This window comes from Oryzias latipes, chromosome 9, assembly GCF_002234675.1.
Source record: "Oryzias latipes chromosome 9, ASM223467v1".
In the NCBI taxonomy this organism is placed as follows: domain Eukaryota; kingdom Metazoa; phylum Chordata; class Actinopteri; order Beloniformes; family Adrianichthyidae; genus Oryzias; species Oryzias latipes.
Genome location: NC_019867.2, coordinates 5,723,723 through 5,747,667, shown reverse-complemented (window position 1 = coordinate 5,747,667; position 23,945 = coordinate 5,723,723). Strand labels below are relative to the sequence as shown.

The 23,945-nt window shown below is 38.4% G+C and overlaps 1 protein-coding gene across 1 annotated transcript; it reads left to right on the top strand.

Moving 5' to 3' along the window:
• The first annotated feature begins 122 nt into the window (after nt 1–122).
• Nucleotides 123–23,587, top strand: ndufs4 (NADH:ubiquinone oxidoreductase subunit S4). Its single transcript, XM_023958943.1, has 5 exons — nt 123–290; nt 4,055–4,133; nt 21,846–22,018; nt 22,128–22,201; nt 23,412–23,587. Exons 1-5 carry the CDS (start codon nt 184–186, stop codon nt 23,513–23,515), a joined length of 537 nt encoding a protein of 178 aa, XP_023814711.1. The 5' UTR covers nt 123–183; the 3' UTR covers nt 23,516–23,587.
• Nucleotides 23,588–23,945: the final 358 nt, after the last annotated feature.

The following is a 23,945-nucleotide window of genomic DNA, read 5'->3' as shown; positions in this document are numbered from 1 at the left end:
GGCAAAACCCAACAAAAGTTTGAACAAATAAAACTACTGACTTTTAAATCGCTATAATGTTGATAACAATTATTATTATAGCTCATATCATTACAATAAATTGGGTTTTTAAAGCGCGCATCGTGTTGTGACTTTTTTTTTTTTTTCGATTTTCAACTTCTTGTTCTGTTTGTACCTTAACGGATGCCGTCCGTCATTGTTGACAACATGGCGTCTTCAATGTCACTCGTCGGTTTAGGACGTTTATTAACGGCCAATGTTTCTTCAAAATTGTTGCTGAACCCCTTCAGGTAATTTATAGCAAGATCAATGTTTGTTTTTATATTCGCAACTGCGACTTTTAGCCGACTGTAATTCAGTGTTCGAACTTAGGGTCTGGTTTAGTATGGAGGACAGGGTATCTGAATGTCGGCTCCTAGCCACCGTTAGATCTCCTAAATTAAATCCTGAAGCAAAGTGTCAGTATTTTGTGATCAGCCGTGCTGGTTAAACCTCTTAACTTTGTTAATACTCACTTATTTCACAGTGTGTTATTATCAGTATACTTCCAATTCGTAGCTAGCTAAGCTAGCCAGTTAGTTAGCTAAACTCTACATCAAGTTGATCAATATCACAGCTAGCTAATGAAATAAACACAGTATTCTGCTCATTTGGTACAACTCATTTCTACCAGTCGTCGCAACAGGGATCTGCACTAAAAGAAACCCAATCTAAAGAATAACTTCAGCTACTGAGTGTCCATAGCTGAGTTTCCTGCAGCTGCTAACCTTAGTCAAGTCCAGAATGGAGTCTGTATGTAAGCTAACATTCTGAAGTAAAGCTAAGCTTATTTTCATGCACATTATATTTTTCAAGTTTAATATAGAAACCAGGTTTTCTTTTAAGATATAAGGAACAACATACAAACCTAACAATGAATGACCAGAGTATGTATTTCAAAAGAAAGTAGTGAGAAATATTTTATTTTGATTAACTATATTACCAGCTAAATATTGTGTAAAATCTACATTAACTGCATCCTCTTTCTATTTACAAGATGTTTAGAGTTTAAAGCAGCCACAAGGCGAAGAGTTGTTGAAAAAGATAAGTATTTATAAATCTACTGTGTTAAAGCTTATAATGAAAGCTAAGCCTAAGCTTCTTTTTCCTGTGACACTGTGGAAATGGGGCGTTCATTGTCTTGTCGGGGACACTGCGACACATGGGGCAGGCAAAGTGGGAAGCAAAGGTTGACCAAAAACTCTGCTCCACAACAAATGTGAAGCAGCAGATAAATGCATTTCAATGAAGTGTAAAGAAACAAAAAATATTTGGGCAACCGAAATTAAGACTATTAAAGGATTATTTTCCTTAAGTTAAGACTGGATAACCAAATGTTTTTTAAACAAGAATATTTATGTTTTACAGTGGTTAATTGAACTTAAGTATCTGTCAGTAGATCTTCATCCGTTAATCTTTGTCAGGGTTTAGGAGGCACTGGAGCAGATTTAGTTAGTTTTTGGGATGAGTCATTACTGACCACCACAGTGTTTGTGAATCCTACTTTTTAGAACTTTTAGTTTAGTTAAGTAGCTCCTCTTTCATCTTTGAATAAACACTTTCATTATGTATGTGATAAATATCGGAATTTGTTACATAAAATGGTTAGGAATCAACATTGGGCCAATGTTTATGGCAAAGGGATAAATTAGGTGTTAAAGTAATCTGTGTTGGTAAAGTATAAGTAATTTATCAAAAGTTAAGAACCGGATAATGATAATCTAGGTAAAGAAAAAAAAGCAAAGCAGGGGTGAGATTATATGTTTGCTTTCTCCCACTCCCTTTCACGCAATCTATCGAACGCTTTTTGACAGTCTAAATATTTAGTAGTTTCATTGTGTCATGAACTATATGTGAAAGAACATATATGTTTATTTATGGTGAAGAGTAATTATTCAAGGATTTACTTGTGTATGTAACTTTATGCATATTTTCTAATTTTTATGACTAATTATTCTATATTTGATATATCCTTGTATAAATATAAAATTCTGTTGTTTGTCTTGTTTTTTTAATATTTCTGCTATGAAAGAAAACATTTCCAAAACCAAGTTATAATTCACTTTAAAATTTTTATTAGTCAAAACTGAAACGTCTCTTAACTAGAGAATCTTTAGTATGTTTTAAAATTTGATCTAAGGTTTTACGTTCTCTTCTGAATTTTATTTTTGTTCCAATAATGATAATCAAAAGTACAAAATGTGTATTTGTGAAATTAGAAAATGAACATGAACTAAAAATAGGATTAAATTTAACAATAAGGAAATCAGTCTTTCTTTTTGTTCTAATAACCTTTTTAAAGTTAAAAAAAAAAAGTCCCTACGACCAATGTTTACATTGTGATTAGAACATAGTTATTTATTTCTAGTACTGTGAATAAACCTTAACTTTTCATTAGTGATGCTTAATGCTTACAGGTAAAGTTGGACCTTATTACACACACAGTTAGAAGTGCCATTGACACTAATGTTTCAGGCTAATATAAACCACAAAGAAGAAAACATGTGTATGTAACCCCCCCCTAAAGCAACAGTTCTTAAAGTCCCACTCCAATCATATTTTGATCTGTAGTCGTTCTTCACACATTGTTTCTGAAATTTTGATCTGATCGGCAGTAGTTCATTAGAAATTCACCTCAGAGTTTTTGGGGGGACTGTTGGTGCAGAAGTAAGACTCGGCTGATATCCCATCATCCCTCTGTTTACACTTTCTCCCGCTACAGTTTACAGCCCCATACAACCCCAGGCTAACATTATGGGAGCAACTAAAATTACGAGCAGTATCGAATAGGGGTGTAGGGAAAAATGTATTCATTTGGCGATGCTTGTATCGATTTAAAATGCCATTTATACAATATTTATTTGATTATTTATGAGCGTCCTTCAGCGCCTGACTCTCGTTTTCCCCTTAAACCCCCCCGACTGCTAGTTGGCAGCACAGCACACTGAGCCTCTTTGAGCAGCTCTACATCGCACCAAAACATCACGATCTGGCCAGAATCAGCTTGTGTTAAATGCTAGCAGTTTTTGTTGTTGTGAGACATGTTCTACTTAGTTTTTGCTCGGGATGGGTACCGAACCAAAACTCTGATCCACGCTGCAGCCAATACAAGACTTTTGCCCGCCCATCTCACTTTCTGTGCCACAAAAGAGAGCTTTTTCCTACTGCATTTTTTCATCTGCTCCTGACTCATCCCAATTTGAATGAAGAAATGTTCTGAAATGCAATTTTAATTTTAAATTCCTTTTATATATATATATATGCCCTCCATCATGAAAAAAAAATGTTACAAGAACAGTTCAAAATACCTAAAATACGATTTTCATTGGGTTAGGTTATTAAAATGCATTGTATGTTTTTGCTATCAGTTTCAAATTCTCTTGTTAAAAGTTATAACCCCAAATGTTTTTTTAAAATCAGGACATAAGCTCCTCCCACTACTTGAAAAGATTCTACAGATTTGTTTGTGTGACGTATTAGCTTTGCATACGTTCTTTTATTGATTAATCGGTCGGAAAGAGTTTTTCTCCTGATAGGTTAAAACACCGTCGTGGTGGTTTTTCAAACACAAAGCGATCTTTCAAGCATTCGAAGAGAAATGTCCACATGTCTCAAGGCCTTAAGGCTTCAGTGAAAAATGTGATGAGGATTTTTAATTCGTTTAATTTTGATTATTAGGCCAGCTTAGTGGGGATGACACTGTGCCGTCTGCGACAGGACACAGCTGCACTCTCACAAAGGGCCTCACAGTCCTCACTGAACAGTTGACCACAGACAGCATGAAGGATGTCCTGTTATTAGGATGAGAGCGAGAGTCTGCCTCTGATGCAGCAGACAGAACTAATAAGTCGGGGGTGGGGGGATTCCTGTCTTGTTGCCTTTTTTTTTTTTTTTTTTAATTGAATCCTCACGCCACCACATCCTCCACGAGCAGCAGTGGTTTCAGACCGGTTCTTGTTTGAATAATTTGCTTCTTTGTTGTGTGTCTGAGTGTAATGTTTTTTTTGTTTTCCAGGTCTACAAGCACGTCAGCAGCGAGGCTGGCAGCGAATTCAGGACAAGACACACAACTTATTACAGTTGATGAGAAATTGGTAAGGATCCCTCCTGTTCGGTGTGACACACAGATTTTTTGTTTGTTTCATGGTTGCTCTCCAAACTACTCTCCTGGAAAATTGCTGAATCCCCTCTTAAAGTGCTGCCAAAATCAACTTGAACCGGACAGAAGACTTTTTTTTTTTAACAATGCAGCAGTTTTGTGCCTGCTCACATTATATCTGCAACTCTTTGATAAAAGATGTCATGCATGGAAATCATAGACCTGTGTTAAAGCTGTGTAACCGGCTTATATGGATGCTCACAAATGTGTATTTTTTGGAATTATCCTAAAGTCCCAACACAGTTAAAACCCCCCACAGTGGATTCAAACACCTTTTCTTAGAAATATGTAGCTTAGGCTTCAGGGTTGAACTTGTGAAAGTATTCAAAAGTAAACATTTGGCGTGCAAAGAAGGAAGCAGAGCTTTGCTGTGTCATTGCTTCTTTGCGTACGCCACAAAGCCTCACTCCACAGTTATTAATGACTAAATATCGGCTGTGATCAATTACAGAAACACTCGATGTCTGACGTGAACCTTTTGACTCACAGGTCACATGGGGTGATGGAAATCCTCACGCCATATTAAAAAGGTCACATAGCAAATAATCTTTAGGTTTTTTCTCCCACATTTAAAGTGATGCTTAAGAAACTGGAACACAGTTTGAAGCCTGATAAAGAAAAGTTATTTATTTGACCAAAAGTCTTTGGATTCTAACAGAGACTGCCGGCTGTTTCATGAGACGATTTTATTGAACTTCTTTCCTTGAAAGCTTTTTCTCATTTCAAACTTGTGCTCTTTAGACTTTTATTTATAAAAAAAATGGAAAAAGTCACACGTGAGAAAAAGGGATGTGGTTTCTCTGCCCTGGATCTTTCTGACGTGGGAACAAACGCAGTGGCTTGTTTCTGTTAAAACGGTGCAAACTGTTCCCACTTAGGAGACGGAAAGTGTTATTGTGGTGTGACAGGTTGCCAGACCGGTGTTTTTTTTTCTTCCATGTCCAGTTAAATATATATTTAATTTCAGATATATTGTAAGATCTCTGTCCTTACACTCTTGACAATCACGCACTTCCAGTTTCACGCAGGTTTACAGCTATTGTTTTCAATATTTGTTTAGCAGAGAGGATTTTATCCTGTGTGGGAGTTGAAAGTGTTGATTTAACAGACCAATAATTTAGAACCAATCAGTCTTACTGTTAGCCTTTTATGTGAGAATTCTTCATGTTATTTTTGGAAATTCCAGCTTTTTTCAGTGCATGGCATTAGTTATGTGAAGACAGTTTATTCATAGCCAATCTAAATTAGTTTTAGGATGGAAAATTCAAGAATTAATGCATATTTGATTGAATCTTGTGGAATTGTAAGTGAAATTACGTGTTTGTGAACCTAAATTGAATTAAATCAGAAATTTGGCAAACAAACCAGCGAAGAGAAGGAGCTTTCAGTTCACAGTGAGCTCACACACAGCTTGTGTGTCTCAATTTGCAACAACCACAAAAGCCTGAACAAGCACAATCGGCAAACTGCTGTTCAAGACATGTAAAGTAACTTTTCTGTCTACTTTTTACAGAAGGGAGGTTTTTTTCTGGGTAAAATAATGTTCCTTGTGAAATTTCTGTGGCATCTGAAGCTAATTAAGTGTTTGGACACTCTGTTTTTGTGGCTGTGGAAACAGAACTTAACAGAATGCACTAACACATGCAGTTTTCAGACCAATTTCACACACATCAAGTGGGGAAAATGAGTTGAAATGGGTTTTTATTGATTTTTGATTCTTTGTTCTGGTCTTTTTTTTTGCTGCAACAGTCAGTGTTCATCAAATTTATATTCATGCCGAAATATTTCTGTATTACATAGCTTAATCTAAAAAAATGATGTATCATTTGTGTTTAAGTACCACTCCGAACATATTTTGATTTTGTTTGAAAGCGTTCCCAGTGGTCTTTTTAAAAGAAATTCGCTTCTGAGCAACCCCGCCCCCTTCCCCTTCCAGCCACAAAGAAGCTCTTTTTCAAATTGTGCATTTTTTCGTCTGCACCTGATTCACAACGATTTGAAAGAAGAAATTCTCAGAAATGCAAGTTTAAGCTGAATTTTCTTCAAATACGTTCTCCATTGTCAGAGAGATGCCGCAAGAACATGTAAAAAAACACAGAAAAACCCAATTTTCATTGGAGTGGGTCTTTGAAGAATCCTTTGAATCTTGTCTTTTAATAAAATTCTTACTTTTAGGAGAGCCCTGCAGGTGCATGCAGCCCTACAAAATGATGAGACTCTGTGGGACACATCAAGTCAAACCCTTGTTCTGAAGTGTAGCACCTGTGCAGCTGTGGTGAAGCTGCACAGAACCGGCCTCCTGCTGAAATGCTGGGTGTTGCTGTACTTAGCCTTTCAGCCCATAACCTTCAGCGGACCGGCCGTTTGGAGCCTGTTTTCGTTAGGCGCCGAAGCACAGCCTAAACACTGATAAGCGTGCATTTGAAGTGGCTAAAGGACTAGCACTGCAGCAACTCCACCAAACAATACAGCCTCTTTGAAGTTGTTGCTCTCCTAATGAAAGACGAAGGAGATAAAGAATAACTGAGAAAGTTTTGGGGAATATGGGATTTTGATGTGGACTGTGGGGGGGGGGGGGGGGGGGGGGGGGCACTGTGGGCAGCGTCAGTGGGCTTTTGTCCCAGACCAAAGCTGGCCACACTGGCAGACAAACCTTTGGCTGGGCGGAGTGTCTGTCTCTGTCCTCTCAGTAGGGGCCACTGAGAGGAACAGCAGAGAAGAGGAAAAGAGGGCCTCCAAAAATGGAGGGGAGGGGGTTTTGAAAGAAAAGACGCTTGCATGCAAAAAGTTTGTGAGACACCCTGAGACTCATGAAAAAGACAGTGGGCACTTCAGTGCTTGTTGGCCACAGAGCTTCCTTTGTGGCATACTGTTGCTGGCAGCGGCAGGACGTACTCTAATGCGCACCCAGACAGGCCAGAAAGAGAGGCCCTCAGCTGTTTACAGTACAGTGGTCTCTGTCTCACATGGAGGAGGGCATTGAGAGCACTCTTCCTTTTGGGCATTTAGCGATTGTCCGCTCGCTCGTCTTTCATCAGGCGGTCAATAAGTGTGAATTGCTTTTTTGGTTGGAACAAGCGCATAAAGATCTCCATCAGTTAAGGGGTTATGGCAGGTGAACGCGCCCTCTCTGGACCAGACCGGGGAGAACAGGGGGTGTGCTGCTTGTTGTGCGGTGAGGATTTTCTGAATAAGCTCATTTAGACGAGATTGCGTTTTGGCCGGGGCAAGTCGTGTTTTGGATTCGCTCCAAAAAAGCTGCGTCTGACAGTTGGTCTGCAATACTCATTATCTTGTCCTTTGTCGTTTGTTTCTTCTGTTGCCGCTCAAAGAATGCGAGAAACTTTGAGGAAATTTACAACAAAGAACAAAAAAGGAATCTCAAAGACTTACTCCAAAGAAAATCCTGTTTTTTGGTGTTTTTAACACGTTACTTTTGGCTTTTTTCTGATTATGGGGAAAGGAAACCTTAAATTAGGTTTCTGAGTATTTCTTTATTGAAATCGTTATGAATCAGGAGCAGTAACAAAAAAGCTATTTGAAAAAGCTTGTAGCTGTGACATAGTGGTTACAATCGGGGGGCCACAGGCTCACTGTTCCGCTCCATTCCAATACATCCACAACTAGATTCAAGTATGTCTTTATTTTTCTCCTCTGAGCTGGTATCTGGCTCCAAACTGTACGGCTTGTGGCTTTTTGCTGCACCAGTAATGTTATGTTGGGGTTTTAAAGGGCTGTAAGCTAGCAGGAGAGTGTGTACACTGATGGGAAATGGGGGCGGCCCTACTCTTTGCCAAGTGTCCCGCCCACCACTCAGAGGTGACTTTCTAAAGAACTACTGCTGCTCTGCAGAAGCTATGTCCTAGAAAATGTCAGGTTTTTTATTTTGGCTAGAAACAGCATAATCACAAGAAAAAGACCTCTAATGCTTTGAAAATAGATCACAAGATGATTGGAGTGGGACTTTAAGGAAATTAACAACATACTGTTTAGAAAAACACTTTTTTCACTAAATCATTATAAAGAGCTTATCTCATCCAGCAGCTAAAACCTTTTATTTTCTTCAAACCGTTCATTTTTTTCCATGTTTAATGATGTCTCCAGCTAAACTGAATGATTAAAACAGAGGTTCATTGTTGATCTTAATTGTTATCTTTGCTCAAATGTGAAACCTGACATTGGAATTCATTGTGAGCGTTCCCTCTGACGCCACCGCCTGAAATCCTGGAGCCGAGCCAAAGCAAAAGACCTGCGTGATGGAGATGCAGTGCCCAAAGCTGTTCCATGGGGTGCCCATGCTGACCTGCTTTTGTTTCTAATTACTGTTTGATTAAGCATGCTGGGCGGCTCCCAGGGTCCGGCTCGCTGGCCACTGATACACAGACTGTGTGCGACCTGGGTCAATTAGAGTCAGCCCTTTAGATTTACACTCCGGCCCGCTGCAGAAACAGCTGTGGTTGCAAGCACAACAGCTGCTTGGAAAAGCAATAGGACGTCTCCCACTTACGCCCAAGTGTCTGAACGTCTACTCCTTCTTCAACCATGGCCAAGTGTGCTCCCTCTCTCCACATAAAGACAACACCATCATCTTAAAGCGCTTGTGAAGCCTTGTTATAGAGTTCTCTAAAGGCACTGGGGTTTTACGAGACAGAGGAGGACAGTTATTAGACTGCAGGGAATTGAGGGAGGAGGAGGAGGGAGGAGAATGGGCAGAGGAAAAGAGTATTATAATTGTTGGGCCCATTTGAATCTTGGCATGTTATGTTTGCTAATTTGAAATCCTTGGTTTCAAGTGAATTCAGAGCGCACCGCTTGTTTGGTAAATGATTTCACATCTGGGCACAAGATGTGGGGCCTGACGGCAGTAAAGCAGTTGAGCCCATCAGCCTGTTGTTGGTTGTTTTTAGAAGACCTAAATGGGGATCAGATTGAACAATTTCTACGTCCGACAGTCAGGAATTATCTTGACTGACAGATTCTCAAACAAAATAATTTGGTGTTTTGAAAAGCCCTAACCAGAGAATTTTATTTGATATTCCAGATAAACGGTAAAGGCGCTTGTCGTGTTTGGAAGAAGCTTGAAACTACCCTCTTAGTTTTTATGCCAACTTTTTATCAGTTTGTGAACAGAGGAGGAAATGGATCAAAATTGTTACTAACCTGAAGGATTTTAGGCCGTTTCAACAGAAGAAAAGAAGCCGATGCTTGTTGGTTTTAGAAAGAAAACAACAGTAAACTACATTTAAAAAAAACAAATCTTTTTTTTTTTTTTTTTTAACAACATTTCATCTTCGACAGCTTCTAATAAGGGCTACATCGCTACTTACTGGTACGGGTGTGAAATCGATCAGATGTATTGATTATGAAACATAAACAATTCTGAAATGTTTGTGAATCTTAAATTATTGAGAATCTAAAATGTATGAGCTTTAATTTAAAAAGTATTATGAACTTCAACACACAGCCTTTTTCACTCTGACGTTTTTTGGAGAGCTCAGAAACACAGCTGACTCTACAGGACGCGGGATCCAACCGGCCACGACTTTGCTAATGTTTGGAAAGATTTTGGCTTTTTCAAAGAGCTTTTGACCAAAGTCATGCCGTGTGTAGGTTGACTCCAATAAAATAAAGTATTTAGGGAACACAACAAACATCCAAATCATATTGCATTCTTCCTCATTCCAATATTATATTATGTATGCTATATATTATGCTAGGCACTGTTTATTTTGTTTGACTTAAGACATAAGTTGTACTCTGATGATGGTGTGATCTATTGTCTGTGTTCTCAGTGCTTTTTTAGAGTTTTAGCCAAATTCCAGAAACCTGTATCGTTTTCTGGGACATAATTTCTGCAGAGCAGCAGACATTTGTTAGAAATTCACCTCTGAGTTGTGGGCGGGGCTATTGGCGAGGAGCAACCCAGCCCCTCCCCGTTACTGAGAGCTCTCTGCTTGAGCAGAGCAGGGACCAGTGTGGCCTGACCGGTCTATTTTAATAAGTTCTTTATCAAACTGTATTTTTGAGTTAAACAGGTATATTGAACTTGTCTTTACTTAGTGATTGATTTGCTGTTATTTTCCAACACAAAATAAAACAGTTAACTAAACATGATTAACAGAAAGTGATGAAGTCCTCGATAAGAAAACAAATCATATTAATTCTCACTCCAAATCTTGCATTATTTTATGCATACATTTTTACATATGAAATAGGGCTGCACGATATGAGGAAAACTCGCGATATGCGATATTGGTAATTAATATTGCGATAACGATATAAATTGCGGTATATAAACAAATAGCAAAAAAACCAAAAACATCATTTCCATTTCACTGCAACAGTTTAAAAATTATACTCCAAATGACCCTTGTCGACGTAGGAGGCAAACATCAAACATAAAAGGGCTCATCTGATTGGTCAACAATGTAAACGGGTCCTTCTGATTGGTTAAATGCATAAAGGGATTTATTTCATTTGTTCAATATTTCAAGCTGCCATGAGTTTGTTTTAGCACATTTAAGGTAATCATTTATTGCGATTTTTGCCGTCTTTTGCGGTATGCATATTGCACAGCTTGATTTCGCGATAATGATAAATTTGCGGTATATTGTGCAGGCCTAATATGAAACATATAATCATTATTCACATAAACATAAAAATATTAAAGGAAAAACTTACAAATGCTCTTTGGTGGAGAAATGTAAGTAATATTGGTCCAGTGTAGGGCTGCACGATATGAGGAAAACTCGCGGTATGCGATATTGGTGATTATTATTGCGATAACGATATAATTTGCGGTATATAAACAAATATCAAACCAACCAAAAACATCATTTCCATTTCAATGCAACAGTATAAAAATTATACTCCAAATGACCCTGGTCAACGTAGGAGGCAAACATCAAACATAAAGGGCTCATTTGATTGATCAACAACATAAACGGGTCCTTCCTATTGGTTAAATGCATAAAGGGATTTATTTCATTTATTCAATATTTCAAGCTGCCATGAGTTTGTTTTAGCACATTTAACCCTTGTGCTATCTTACATGACTCCCCCCCTTGCATTGACGTGTTCTCCCTACCATGACAAAGGTGGATAAATGTGGAAAGATTTCATGTAATCCATGGACACCAGTGAAGATCACAAATCATTGAAGAAAAAAGGTTCAATGCACTGTCCAGTGGGGTCTAGATGACCCCACTCCCAATGTAAAAGTGCCTAGGATAGCACAAGGGTCAAGGTAACCATTTATTGCGATTTTTGCCGTCTTTTGCGGTATGCATATTGCACAGCTTGATGTCGCGATAACGATAAATTTGCGGTATATTGTGCAGGCCTAGTCCAGTTTTTCTTTTATTGATTTAGGATGCATTGATATCCGTTTCATAATGGTTGCTTCATGAGTGGTAATCAAATTGAATTGTGACATGCCTTAAGATTCCCACGCCTTTGGTGAATTTCAGCATTTTCTTAAAGAATATTAGTAAATCTTTCAGGTTGTGAATTATAAAAATGTAACTTTGATTAATTTGCTATTAATGCTATTAATTAACCTGATCTTCAAAGCAAAGGACCTATACTATTGAATGATTGTTTAAGATGTGCCTTTCAGTCCTATAAAACTACAAGATTAAAAAAAACACTTAACAGCATTTCACTGCAACAGTTAAATTTCAATAAGAGTCAACAAAGCTTAAATTATACTTCAAATGGCCCTTGTTTACATAGGAGGAGAACATCTAGCATAGAAGGAGTTCATCCGATTGGTCAACAACGTGAAGGGCTCCATCCCATTGGTCAATGATGGAAAGGGGTCCATCCAGTTGTTTAAAAACATAAATGGATATATTTGATTCATTAAATACTAGGTGCCATATGATTGTTCAATTGCAATTTGTGCCGTCTAATGCGATAAACATATTGCACAGCTTGATATCGCGATAACAATAAATTTGCGATTCATTGTGCAGGCCTAATTAGGATGAAATCGTATCAAATCAAGATGGTAAAGTAATCCAGCAGCAGCACTTTGAGTCCACAGCACAGAGTTCCTGGTTCTGTCCCGTCCCACAATAACCTGCCCCGGGGCAGACCCCATCCGTCGGGCCCGGCTCCCCCTCTTCTCCTCCTCCTCCTCTCCCACTCTTCCTCCCTTCTCTTGCACATGGACAACTCAAGTGTCTGTTTTGTCTGGTTGTTCTCTCATATGGCGGGCTTTTGGACGCAGGGGGGGGGGCTTCTCTCTGGACTCGGGGTTGGAGCAGTGTGTCAGAGGATGTTGGTCCTCGAAGAGTGCCAGACAAGGGGCTTTATTATGCATCATCCACTAAATGGTATTTCATTCATTAACACTCTGTTCCATAGAGACTAAGCCTCTTAAGAGGCTCTGTCAGCGCTGGCTACTTTTAGGAAGTGTTTAGCTGCTAAGTGTTGTGTTTTCAGACAGGATCCTTAAAAGGCTTGCTGCTTCTGATCGCACACACCCACGTTCATTAATCAGTTGTAAGCCCCGCACCATTAGGGAATTTGAAAGTTATCAAAAAAAATTTAGTTTTTACTTTTTCATTAATGTAAAAGCTTGTTTTCTTGTTTTTGAGGCTTCTTCTGTTTGCTTGTGAAACTTTATTCTGATTTTTAGTGTTTGCTCTCTGCTTGTGAAAACCTTGACCCCCCCACCCCCCAGTCAATGGAATTCTAGATATAATCTTCACAAATGAATTGTCCAAAAATGAGAGTTTAGTGAAATACTAACATGTTTTTACACTTTTGGTGAGAATTTCCTGACGTTTTGCTTTTGAACTGAAGATAATTGAGAGGCAACTAGAGGACAATCAAGCATGTCTTCTGCCATGTTTTTTTTTTTTTTTGTGAATGACCCCTCCTCGGTCCTCCCCGTCTGCTCCTCACTGGTATGTGTAATGCGAGATTCAAGATGACCCTTACAGCAGCTGCTTTTTGTTCTCCGGCGTTGAATCATTCCCACACGTGAGCCAGCGACATAATGTTTGTTTGCATTCTAGACCAATCCCCTTATGTCCAATCAGTGCCCGCCATGCTTTTTTTCTTTTTTTGTTCCTTCTTCAGAGAAGTCTGAAGGTGGAAACCAGCTGAAGGCCGATGAGTGAGGCTCTTGGCCTGGGTGTGGGCTGGGCACTGAGGGGTTAAAGGTTGATGTGTTTGGGCTTTCAGCACATGCTGACTCAACATGACTCAGCCTGGCTGGCCCCGTGACCTGCAGAGCTGCACTTTTTGGTGTACAGGTGTTCATGCTATCATAGTCTGGACCTTAGCTGTGTTATGGCTGCCAGCGGGTCATCACTAAAGGAGTGACACTGCCAAGGTTGGAGTCTAAGAGGAAATGATAGTTTTGACATAAAAAGGAATGAGTTTAAAAAAATAACAATAAAGAATTAAATACAAATTTAGTTTAAAAAAAAAATCCAATATTGATTCATTAAATCCGCAGATCAGTTTTCCTTTAAAATTAGTGATTGTGTCTTTTCAGGCAAAAATATTCTCTTCTATTCGTTTTTATATTAGATTTCCTAAATGTACTGATGAAAATTAGACTTTCTTCAGTTTAAATGGTCTGTTTTCCATGAAAATGGATTATTTAAGCTATAATGTAAAAAAAAAAAAAGGCAATTTCTGTCATTTTGTTTGCCATTATGTTTTACTTATATGTGTGCTTGGTAGGGATACAATGATTCATTTTCCCAGTGATTTGGTTTGAACCTAAATTTTTGGTTCTTGGTTTTGTTTTTGTAATTTACAAACCGAGAACAAAATCCTAAATATTCAGAATTCAACATTCAATATTTGCCATATGCAAGCAACAATGAAGAAAAAATGTTCAGGTTGTCTTGAATAATGTAATAAAACAATAACACGCGTGTTTGACGCTGTCATTGTACACGTATACAGTAATTTGTCCATGATTCAGTTTAGCATACGGTGCAGTTTTAATCCGAATTGCCAGTAATTGTGCTTTGATTTCAAGATGAGTCCTACCATGTTTTCTTTGATAAAAAAAACTTCAATCATCTTCTGAGTTATTTTAAGTGGTTATGATTATGATTTTTCCATTTTTAACCATTTTCTTATACATAGTTTGGGCAGTAGATCTTAAGAAGGCAGGACTGCTGTTGCTGAGGAGACACTCCCCCCCTTCCCTGTTGCAGAGAGCTCTCTGTTGCACTCTCCCGCTACCTTACAGCCCCTCAGACACCCAAACTAACATTACTGATACAACAAAAATGGCGTGCAAGGTTGGAGCTATCCAGCCGTACAGCTTAAAGCCAGATGCCAGTAATTTGAATAAAGAAATACTCAGGAATGCAATTTTGGGCTACATTTTTTTTTATATTTGTCCCCCATCATCAGAAAAATGCCACAAAAACATATTAAAAACCAATTTTCATCAATGTGGGTCTTTAAGAAACATCTTCACAGTAAATAAAAGTCAGTTGGGTCTAATTTGTTGTTCGTGTCTATTAATGGAAAACATTTCGGAATCATTTTTAACTTTAGACACATGAACTGATGTCTGTCAGAGCTTTGATGAGAACTCCAGATTTTTATGGCGCAGTCTCAGTGATCTGCTTTTATAGAGAGTTAATGAGTTTTCTAATAAATAATTGAGTCACCAAGGATTATTGTAAAAAGAAATGTGAAATTCCCCTCATGTGGTCCTTTTTTCTTTAAAAAGCCCCTTTCCCTGAATAGACGAACAGGCAGTATTTCATTATTGAGGTAGAGCAGACGGGGTTCTGGGTTCACCGACAGTTTTCAAAGGTTAGTTTTTCTTCTGCTCGCTTGTTTTTAAGTCCTTAATTTTGCCAAACCCCAGGAGGCTCTCCGCTGTGTTCAAAGCTCCGCTCCCAAGATTATTGATATTTCCATCAAATTCATTTGTCGGTTTAACACGATTTATTCTACCTGGTTTGAAGATTTGTTTAAAGATGCATCTAAAAAGTGACATCAGGTGTCTTTGTAATCAATAATCCGTATTTCAGGGTAAATCCCAGTTGCAATTACGGCTGCGCTCCTTCCCTGGCAAAAGTATTCCGCTCTCATTTGGAACAATCTGAAAACAATTTGACAACAAAGAATATGGAAATAGTATTTTATCACCGAGCAGGCAAATCTGGGTTTGATATCTCCTCATATAAACTGTGGGAAATGAACTGCAGGAAATGTTGACATGCAGCTGCGAATCATCTGAAACTGACAAGATGCATTAAACAATCTGCGCATGGTGGTGGCTGGAAGAACATTTGCAGAGAGCGGCAGCGTGCGGCTCACATCTCCAGGTCTTCAGCAGTTCAGGCTGTAATGTTCACTGACGGCTGATTTCCTCCCCTGGAAAAACAAATGAGTCAATAAAGGGTTTGTTGACGATTAAAGATGTGGACTTCCTGTAACTCATAGTGCTGAAGGAGAACTCTTTCTAAAACAGGTTCATGTTGTCTGAGAATTCAATCAAACGCCTTTGAACAAACAAAACACAAAACCTTTTTATTCTTTCTTTTAATTAAAATTCAAATCTTAACTTTATATTTGTGGAATTGATGTAGATTTTGTAGCTCAAGGGAGGAGACATGCCCCCAAAAATGTAAAAGCTTTTGTTAAAAGTCATACTTCTAAGATTTTGCTTTAGCAGAACAATGTAAAAGTCATTTAGAGATCCCCTCTCCCCCATTTTTCCTTAATGGTGCGATCCAGAGCTGACTGAGGCCTGCAGAGTTTGGGATGGAGCTCTTTGGCCTTTTGCTGAGTTTCTCACTCTGTTTAGCACTCTGACCTTGGGGTGAACTTGGGAACACATGGGGAAGAATGGCAACTGTCTTGAATGTTTTCCACGCAATTATTTTTGGAATTGATGGACAGCAGCAATTGTTTCTCTAAGGTCAATGCTGACGACACACCTGGAGGTTGGACGGAGGCAAACTGACCAAACCTTAAAGACGTGCGTAAATCTGATAGAAAAAGATGAGTTAAAGTTCTACTTTACTAGATCAGCCGAATGTGATGAAAGTAAAACATTTGTTTTTTGTAAAATGCTGTTGTATCATTTATGTAAATATTGACACAAAAATGTTAATTGAATCTTATTGATGTTTTCCAAAAGTGACCTAAAGAGCTTAAAATTGTGAAATTGTGTGAAACATTAACTGAAATTTTTGCTTCTTTTTTAATTGATTTTATTAAAAAAAACACTGAATGAGCATAATTTCCGTTTCTGTAAGATCAGCCGGTTCTTACTACACAAAATAATGTCATCCTTTATATATTTACCAACATTTATAGATAATTCGTTTAGATTTTTAACAAATTTGTTACTAAAGAGCTACAAATGCTTCTGCAGTACTTTAAATTATTTAAAAAAACAGTTTGAACTTAATGTAGATAGTTTTCTTTTTTTTGTTTTTCTGTTCCTTTTTTCTTTTCACAAAGAGGTACTTTGAGACTCCCGTGTTGTTCAGACAGAAACGTCGAGTCTTAGAGGATCCAGCTCTCGGCGGTCCCGCGGGCCCAGCGGCCCCACGGGGACAAGCGCCTCTCCGCTTTATCTGGCGTACAGCCAGGAAGTGTCAGAAATATGGACACGCTTTCACGTGACGGAGACTTTGCCAGCCGCTTTCCCCCCTTTCTTAAGCCCGGCATTCTGTCTGCCCAGCCAGGTATTGTCGGGCCCCGTGAAGGCCCTGTGAATAGTGTCAAACTTGATAGTTCTCATTTTGCTTCCTGTACATGGGCAAAAGAAAAATGGCCCACCGTGTGGGTTTTCCTTTTGTGACGTCCTCTCTAGTCCGCCTGGGAACACACCACATTCCAGCCGCAATCGTTCTCTTTGTGATTGTGGGAGGCTGTTATACCGATAACCCTCCGAGTCCTTAGTGTAATGCAAATATTGCAAGTCTAGACTTGAATGTTGTCGTTATATTTTTTATAGAATCTTGTAGTTTAAAGTATAGACAAACTTTTGCATTGCTATAAGAACTTTATGATTCATGCCTAAATGGAAGTGCTCATCTAATGATTCTCTAAAACGACTTTTTTCTAGAAAGAGATTTAGAACCTGCCTCCTATTTTGGTCTCTGAAAGAGCTTTCTGCACCATATTTTTTGTCTCCAAATATGGCCAGAACATTGCAGACCCTGCAAAACATTTTTGCCCTCATGTGGAATTGGATCTTTTGGACTTAAGTCCAGCGACGTTTTAAAAAACATTTTTTTGATCACCGAGCTGGAGAAGTGCCCGACATCTAATTTTGTTTCGGCTCAAGACCGTCTTGTGTGTTTTTGTGTCGTGAACCATTACCCCCTCCGAGTGAGGAGAACATGTTTTCCTCCTCTTTGTGACGAGAAGGAATTGTTAAGGTTAAGTAGATAGGGCAGCCGGAAATAATTACCAAGCACTCATGAACCCCCCCACCCCCTTCCTTCCCCTTTTGTCCGTCCTTTCTCTTTTACTTTATCAATCTTTTTAATGTTTATGATTGAACAAGATCTTTGCTTCTCGGCGTGGAAAATTCAGGTTCACTGAAACGGGCGGCGGTTTAGCCGTTGGACGTGTCATTTCCTAGACTTGGGGAAAAAAAAGAAAACACTATTGGAAGCTTCTTTGTCAAAGGAGAGGCGGGCTTTTGTGCCGGCTTTTTAGAGAATGACCCCCTTTCTACAAATCAACTGGCAGATGACAGACAATGATGAAAATTAGATGCTTTGAAGTTCTTGCGGCCATTGAAATGTGTAAAATTCTTGTATTGAAAGGAGAGCTCCCTGGAATGCTTCAGTCTTGGGTGGCTGCTGTCTGCAAGCTGGGAGGTTCGTCTGTGTTTTGTCGCCGACTTCCCAACGCTTGTTTGCTAATTCCCTAAAGAATTGGACCAGATCCTTGATAGCAGCCCAAAGGGACTCGGGTTGCTCGATAATATCCACCGGCCACGCTCGCTCCGATCGTCACACTGGCCTACTTTCCTATGCGGTAGAAAAAATCATCTGGAATATGATGAAAAAGTGTGCACAAAGCATGGAGATGGCTTCCAAGATTCCTCTTTTTCTTTGTGACTTGACTCCAGTATTGATCCTGAACATCTAAAACCATTTCACCTTTTTTTTTGTGTGGCCATGTTTTTGTTCTAATTTATTTATTTTTTTAAATGCAGAATAAAAAGAATGGATGTGTATTTTCTCTTACTTTTAGTTTTTTATTTTTCCAATCAATTAGTCATCCAAAGTTTGATATATTTATGTATAGATATTTAAGTCTTCTTTAGTATTTTTTGTTTTGATTTCTTAAAATAAACCAAATCCCAAATGGTTTTTGATCCTGATAATAAAAATGAGAACTTTAAGGCAATCCTGTTTTTTTTTAAAGCAAAATTTTAACCATTAGAACAAATCTCTCAGGTTTTTAATACAGACATATCCAGAGTGATGTGGATTATGGTTCAATATCTGAATTTATTAATCTGCAGAATATTCTGTTGTCCTCAAAGACATAAAAAAAAGCATTCAAAGTAAAAATAAAAAGTGAAACCAGATGAGAGTTATCATGCATTTGTGTCCAAAGGTGCCTTTGAATCAAAGCTGCAGTTTAAACTGCAACAAACCCACATTTAGTCTTATTACTGATCTGATCAGAAGCTTCTTTGGTGGTTTAGGAGGTCTGTCCTCAGAAACATGGACCTTTCCTGTTTCCTTCTCAGGTTCTCTGCTGCTTTAATCTAACCATTAATATCAGGTCAATTAGAAATATCCTTGTTTTACATATTTTAGGTATAAATAAGTTTGCTTGTTTCCACTTTTTCTCAAAGAAATAGTTCAATTCTATTTGACGATCTTCACATTTAATGGATTTTTAAGTCCAAAAATGTCGATTTATGACTAACGGTAATTATAATGGCATCATTTACATGAGTATGTGTATGTTTTAATATACAGGTGTATCTTCATTATCTTTTAAATTTTCTAATCATGTCACAATTAATCAACCAAAGTAAAATATAGACATAAAGCTCTTTTGTCTTCTTTAGTTTTTTCTGTTTTGATTGCTTGAAAAAATAAACAATTTCAGGTTATTAATAGATGTCTGAAATTTCAATTCTTAGTTTGTTTGTTTGTTTTACTATTTTTGTATTTTTTATGATGTAGTTTAAGTGATTGTGTCTTTACTGAAAGAAGCGCCACTGCTGTCTTTACACAGACATGTCAAAATGATGCGATTTTGAATTTAAAAAAAGGGAAACTTGTGAAAAAGAATTTCATTAAACTGTTTTCTTCACTACAATTTATCCCAGAAAACAGTTTTTTTATGACTTTTGTAACTCAGTGGTTTGGTTCACCAGTCTGTCGGGAAGGAAGGATGGCCTAATCTGAACATGTGATCAAAAATCAGGCCCTATTGACCCGAATCGGATATTGTAGACCAATCAGGGATTGGATATTTATTTTATTATTATTTTGATCAGCTCTATATATTTCAAGCTTATTACTTCCAATAAATCCCCATATTATTGGTGTGAAACATCAGAATACAGTAGCAGTTTGAGCAGGAGGCGGTAAAGTTCTCAAGATGTTCACAGATTCAAACTTCTGGGCCGAATAACTGGTTTAATAATCATTTAAATCCGACAGCAAATGTCTCTACTGATTTGACTTAACGAGACGACTGCCAAGGGAATGTCCTCAAAGTGCAAGCTTCAGGAAAAAGTGCTAAAAAAAAGATGTTATAAACTTTTGATAAAGAACCAAAACAAAAAAGGTTGTATTGGTATGAGCTAATCATGAATACTCACCATTATGTTGATACGAAAATAAAGATTTTACAAGAAAGTCATTGTTTTTGATATTTAAGAATTTCTTATGGATCATAATTTATCCAAAATGTTCAATAGTTCTGAAAATACTAAAACTACAGTCACCAAACTTTCTCACATGACTAATTATCACCTAATTTTACTAGTTAATAGTTAACCATTTTTACTAGTTGATAGATGATTGTTCAAAATAGTGGATCTGTTTAGGGTTCTATGTGTTTGTTTTAAAAAATAAAAAGAACAGAATGAGGTTTTTGTGGAGTGCTGACACACGTCTTCCCTTTAAGACTTTAGACTATGTTAACTGAAGCCTAAAACAAACGGATTAATTTCTACAAACAACTCTTACAAACGGAAAGTATCGTTTCGGACAGTCTCCAGCCAATCGCTGATGACCTCATTCCTGCAGTTTTACTATAACTTTGTTTTAGTTTTTAAATCTGTAAAACATTTTTAAGCCAACATTCATTTGACTTAATTTAACCTGTTAATTACCTTTGGAAAAACGCTGCCCTCCTTCATTAGTTAGCTTTAAATTCTCACCTTTATTTTTTTTTTTCATAGGACACAAACACTACGAGCCAAACTTCTCCAGAACTATCCTGGATGTTTGTTGATGATTGTCTTTCCTTTTTTTTTTTTGTTTCTTCTTCACCGCTTTCTCCACTAAAGCCAAACAAAGACCCCAGCCCTTCCAGCCAGTTAATGTCACGACCACTTTCATGCCCCCTAATGAGCTCCGAGCAGTCAGGGGGGGAGACAAAAGACATCTGAGGCCGAGCTGACCGGGAGGTTAGCCGCAGATTCTGTGGGCTCCCAGTTTGCTTCCTACAGAACCAGTCGCTCCTGTTGGCCTGGACGCTGGGGAACCTCAGGTTCTGCCAGGTTCTGGTTGTGCGGCGCTTGGATCCACTGAAGCAGGGATCAAACTGTCATCCACAGGATCCATCATTTCCCAGCATTGTCATAATTATAAAAATATTGTCACCTGTTGATGGTTTGAGTGTTCAGGCGGATTGGTACCATCATTCATTTTCCTTTTTCAATTTTATTTTGTAATAAAATGTTAATTGATCAAAAATGATTGAGGGAAAAAATCTCTTCTTTAAGGAAAACCTCTAAAGTTGCTGCTTCTGTAATCACTTTAAAGTTATTTAAAATGTGTTTACAGATAAAAATAAAGAAAGAAATGTTTGATATTCTTTAATGACAATTCCAAAATCAATTTGTTTTATTTTAAACCTGTGAGATCAGCTTCAGATGATTTTTCAGAAGGATTTTTCCCCCGGAAACCTGAAGTATTTTAAACACATTTATTTAAAGTTATATTTGTAGTTTAATGTCGATGGCTACAGTCGCACACTTGTGCTCAGCAGTTTGCACCATTTATTGAAAATTCCTGTGAAAAAATGAGCCGAACATGTTTAAATATTTTTGATTCTAGAACAATAAGACTAGACGGAGTTGAATTTGAAACCATTTCTCTTTTTCAAAACCATCAAACAAAATTAGAAATTTGTGACATGTTAACATATTTATTAGCAAAAGACAATTATAGACCCCTAAAGCCTGTGTTGTCACACTTCTGACATCAGACTTTTTTTAAGTATAATTTTGATTATACTTAAATAAAAAAAGACTCCAACAAGTAAGTGATAGTCTGGACATAAAACTTATTTATGAGTTTAAGTCTTCATGACATGATTTTCTGCTGAACAGAGAGAAATCTTTCTTTATGGTCTGTTGGTGAGAAACAAAAGTCATCACTAAATGCAGCGGTTCTCACAGTCGGCTTCGTCTCCTCTGCTCGTCCCTCAGGACATCACCACCGTGACAGGAGTCCCGGAGGAGCACATCAAAACCCGCAAAGTTCACATTTTTGTGCCCGCCAAAACGGCCATGCAGTCCGGAAACAACAGTGTCAAGAAGTGGAAGATGGACTTTGATACCCGAGAGCGCTGGGAGAACCCGCTGATGGGCTGGGCCTCCACGTAAGGACCCAGTGTTGTGATCCTTGTTCCCAGTCCCACCACCAAGCTGATCTTTACATTTCCCTCCTTTTCCTCCAGTTCTGTGACTTTTGAAAATTGTGCGTTTCAGAGCGGATCCTCTTTCCAACATGGTGCTGTCCTTCTCCTCAAAGGAAGACGCCATCGCTTTTGCTGAGAAAAATGGTAATATGTTTTCAGAATTCATTCACAGACAAAACGGTTTTCCTTTTCTTCGGTCAATTCCAGTCATTATTAACCCTTTAACTCCTGAGATGTTGCCAGGGACACCTGACCGACACCTAGAACTGTTCACCAGCTGATCCTGACACGACTTTTCCTGTCGGCTTTGCCCCGATATGCAACTCATTACTGATGTAAAGTGCTGCATATTAGCGTATGGCCGCTTTGCTCCACTTCAGAATCCACCGGAATTGAGTGAACGGTTAGAGTTACGGTTGTCAAAAGAATGTAAATGATGTTAAAGAGTTAAACTTAGCTTTCAATTCATAAAATACAGATTGTGAGAAGTCTTCTTTTTTTTCATCTGTAGCTGCCTTTAGTTTTGTGACCTTCTCACTTTATTTACGGACAATCTGTTGGTTGTGTGTAAAGTTACTTCAGTTCGAGGCTTAATAATCTATATCTATACATTTAGAGTAAATCTGCCAAAATGTGAATGATAATAAAACAGTGATTCTGTTGTTTGGATAAACCGTTGCTCCTTTTCTGTGGCAAGGAAAAAGCTCAGACTTTGAGTTCAAGTTAGACTAAAAGTTCTTTGGATTTTGCTTTATTTGGATTCAAATTTCCCAACAACAGCTAATTTTTCTGCGCCAGCTTTGACTCAGATTTAGGATGTGTTTACGCAGGAGATTGATTCAGATTTCATAAACCAAAGAAAGTAACAATGAAAGGCTTAGAGCAGAGGAACCTCAACTGAAAAAAAGTGAAATATTGTAGCTTGTAAGTAAATTACGGTGTAGTGAGTCGGTTCAGACTCTTTTTGACGTAGACAAAGGACGGAGTCAGTTTTCTTCTTTGTCTCTTTTTCCGTCTTGCTAAGAGTTGGGTTTGGGCCGTAGCGCCCTAAAGTGGCAGCCGTTGGAACTGCGTTATTCAATCCAGAAAAGCTAATAAAAGCTAGCATTAGACTGACCGGACAGGAGTTGGGGTCACTTGGACTCAGAAGTGGACCATCTGTGAAAGTTTGTTGAAAGTGAGCAAAGGAAACAGCCTTTTTCTGTTTATCGCAGCACCAAAGTGATTAGAGTTGTTCTGACAACACACAGCCTGGCGATGTCTACAAAACACCTCGTTGTGGTTGGAGCTCATCCCCGGGGAACAAATATGGCTCTCTGAGGCCCATCACTCACACTGATGTTTATCACTCTAGGCTGGAGCTACGAAGTCACGGAGAAGAGGAGCTCAAAGCCCCGAGTCAAGTCCTACGGAGCAAACTTCTCCTGGGACAAGAGGACCAGGAGAAGCGCCAAGTAAACTGAAGATCCGCCTCGACCGGCATCATTCTTGTCAATAAATGCACCGTTATCCATAAATCTGTATCAAACATTTGGGTCATGCTTGCTTATTTCTCAAACACTCACCTCATTACTGACTAGTGTATTCTCTCTGTTTACTGAAGTTTGTTTTGAGTTTTGTAACAGCAAAAGGAAGACGTTATCACAACTGGACATGAAGAAATGGGCCAAAATCCGGTGACTTTTTGTCCTCGGAGTCTCTGAAACTCCATAACCCTTGAACTATCTTAGATGACCCCACCCTTACATTGACGTGTTCTCCCTACCATGACAAAGGTGGATAAAGGTGGAAAGATTTCATGTAATCCATGGACACCAGTGAAGATCACAAATCATTGAAGAAAAAAGGTTCAGAGCACTGTCTAGTGGGTCTAGATGACCCAACTCCC

Bases quoted from the DNA above. Each gene is read 5' to 3' on its own strand.
- ndufs4 (XM_023958943.1), top strand. From the start codon at position 184: ATGCCGTCCGTCATTGTTGACAACATGGCGTCTTCAATGTCACTCGTC. The intron at 291-4,054 runs GTAATTTATAGC...TTTGTTTTCCAG, and splicing joins TTGTTGCTGAACCCCTTCAG to GTCTACAAGCACGTCAGCAG. The intron at 22,202-23,411 runs GTAATATGTTTT...TTATCACTCTAG, and splicing joins CGCTTTTGCTGAGAAAAATG to GCTGGAGCTACGAAGTCACG.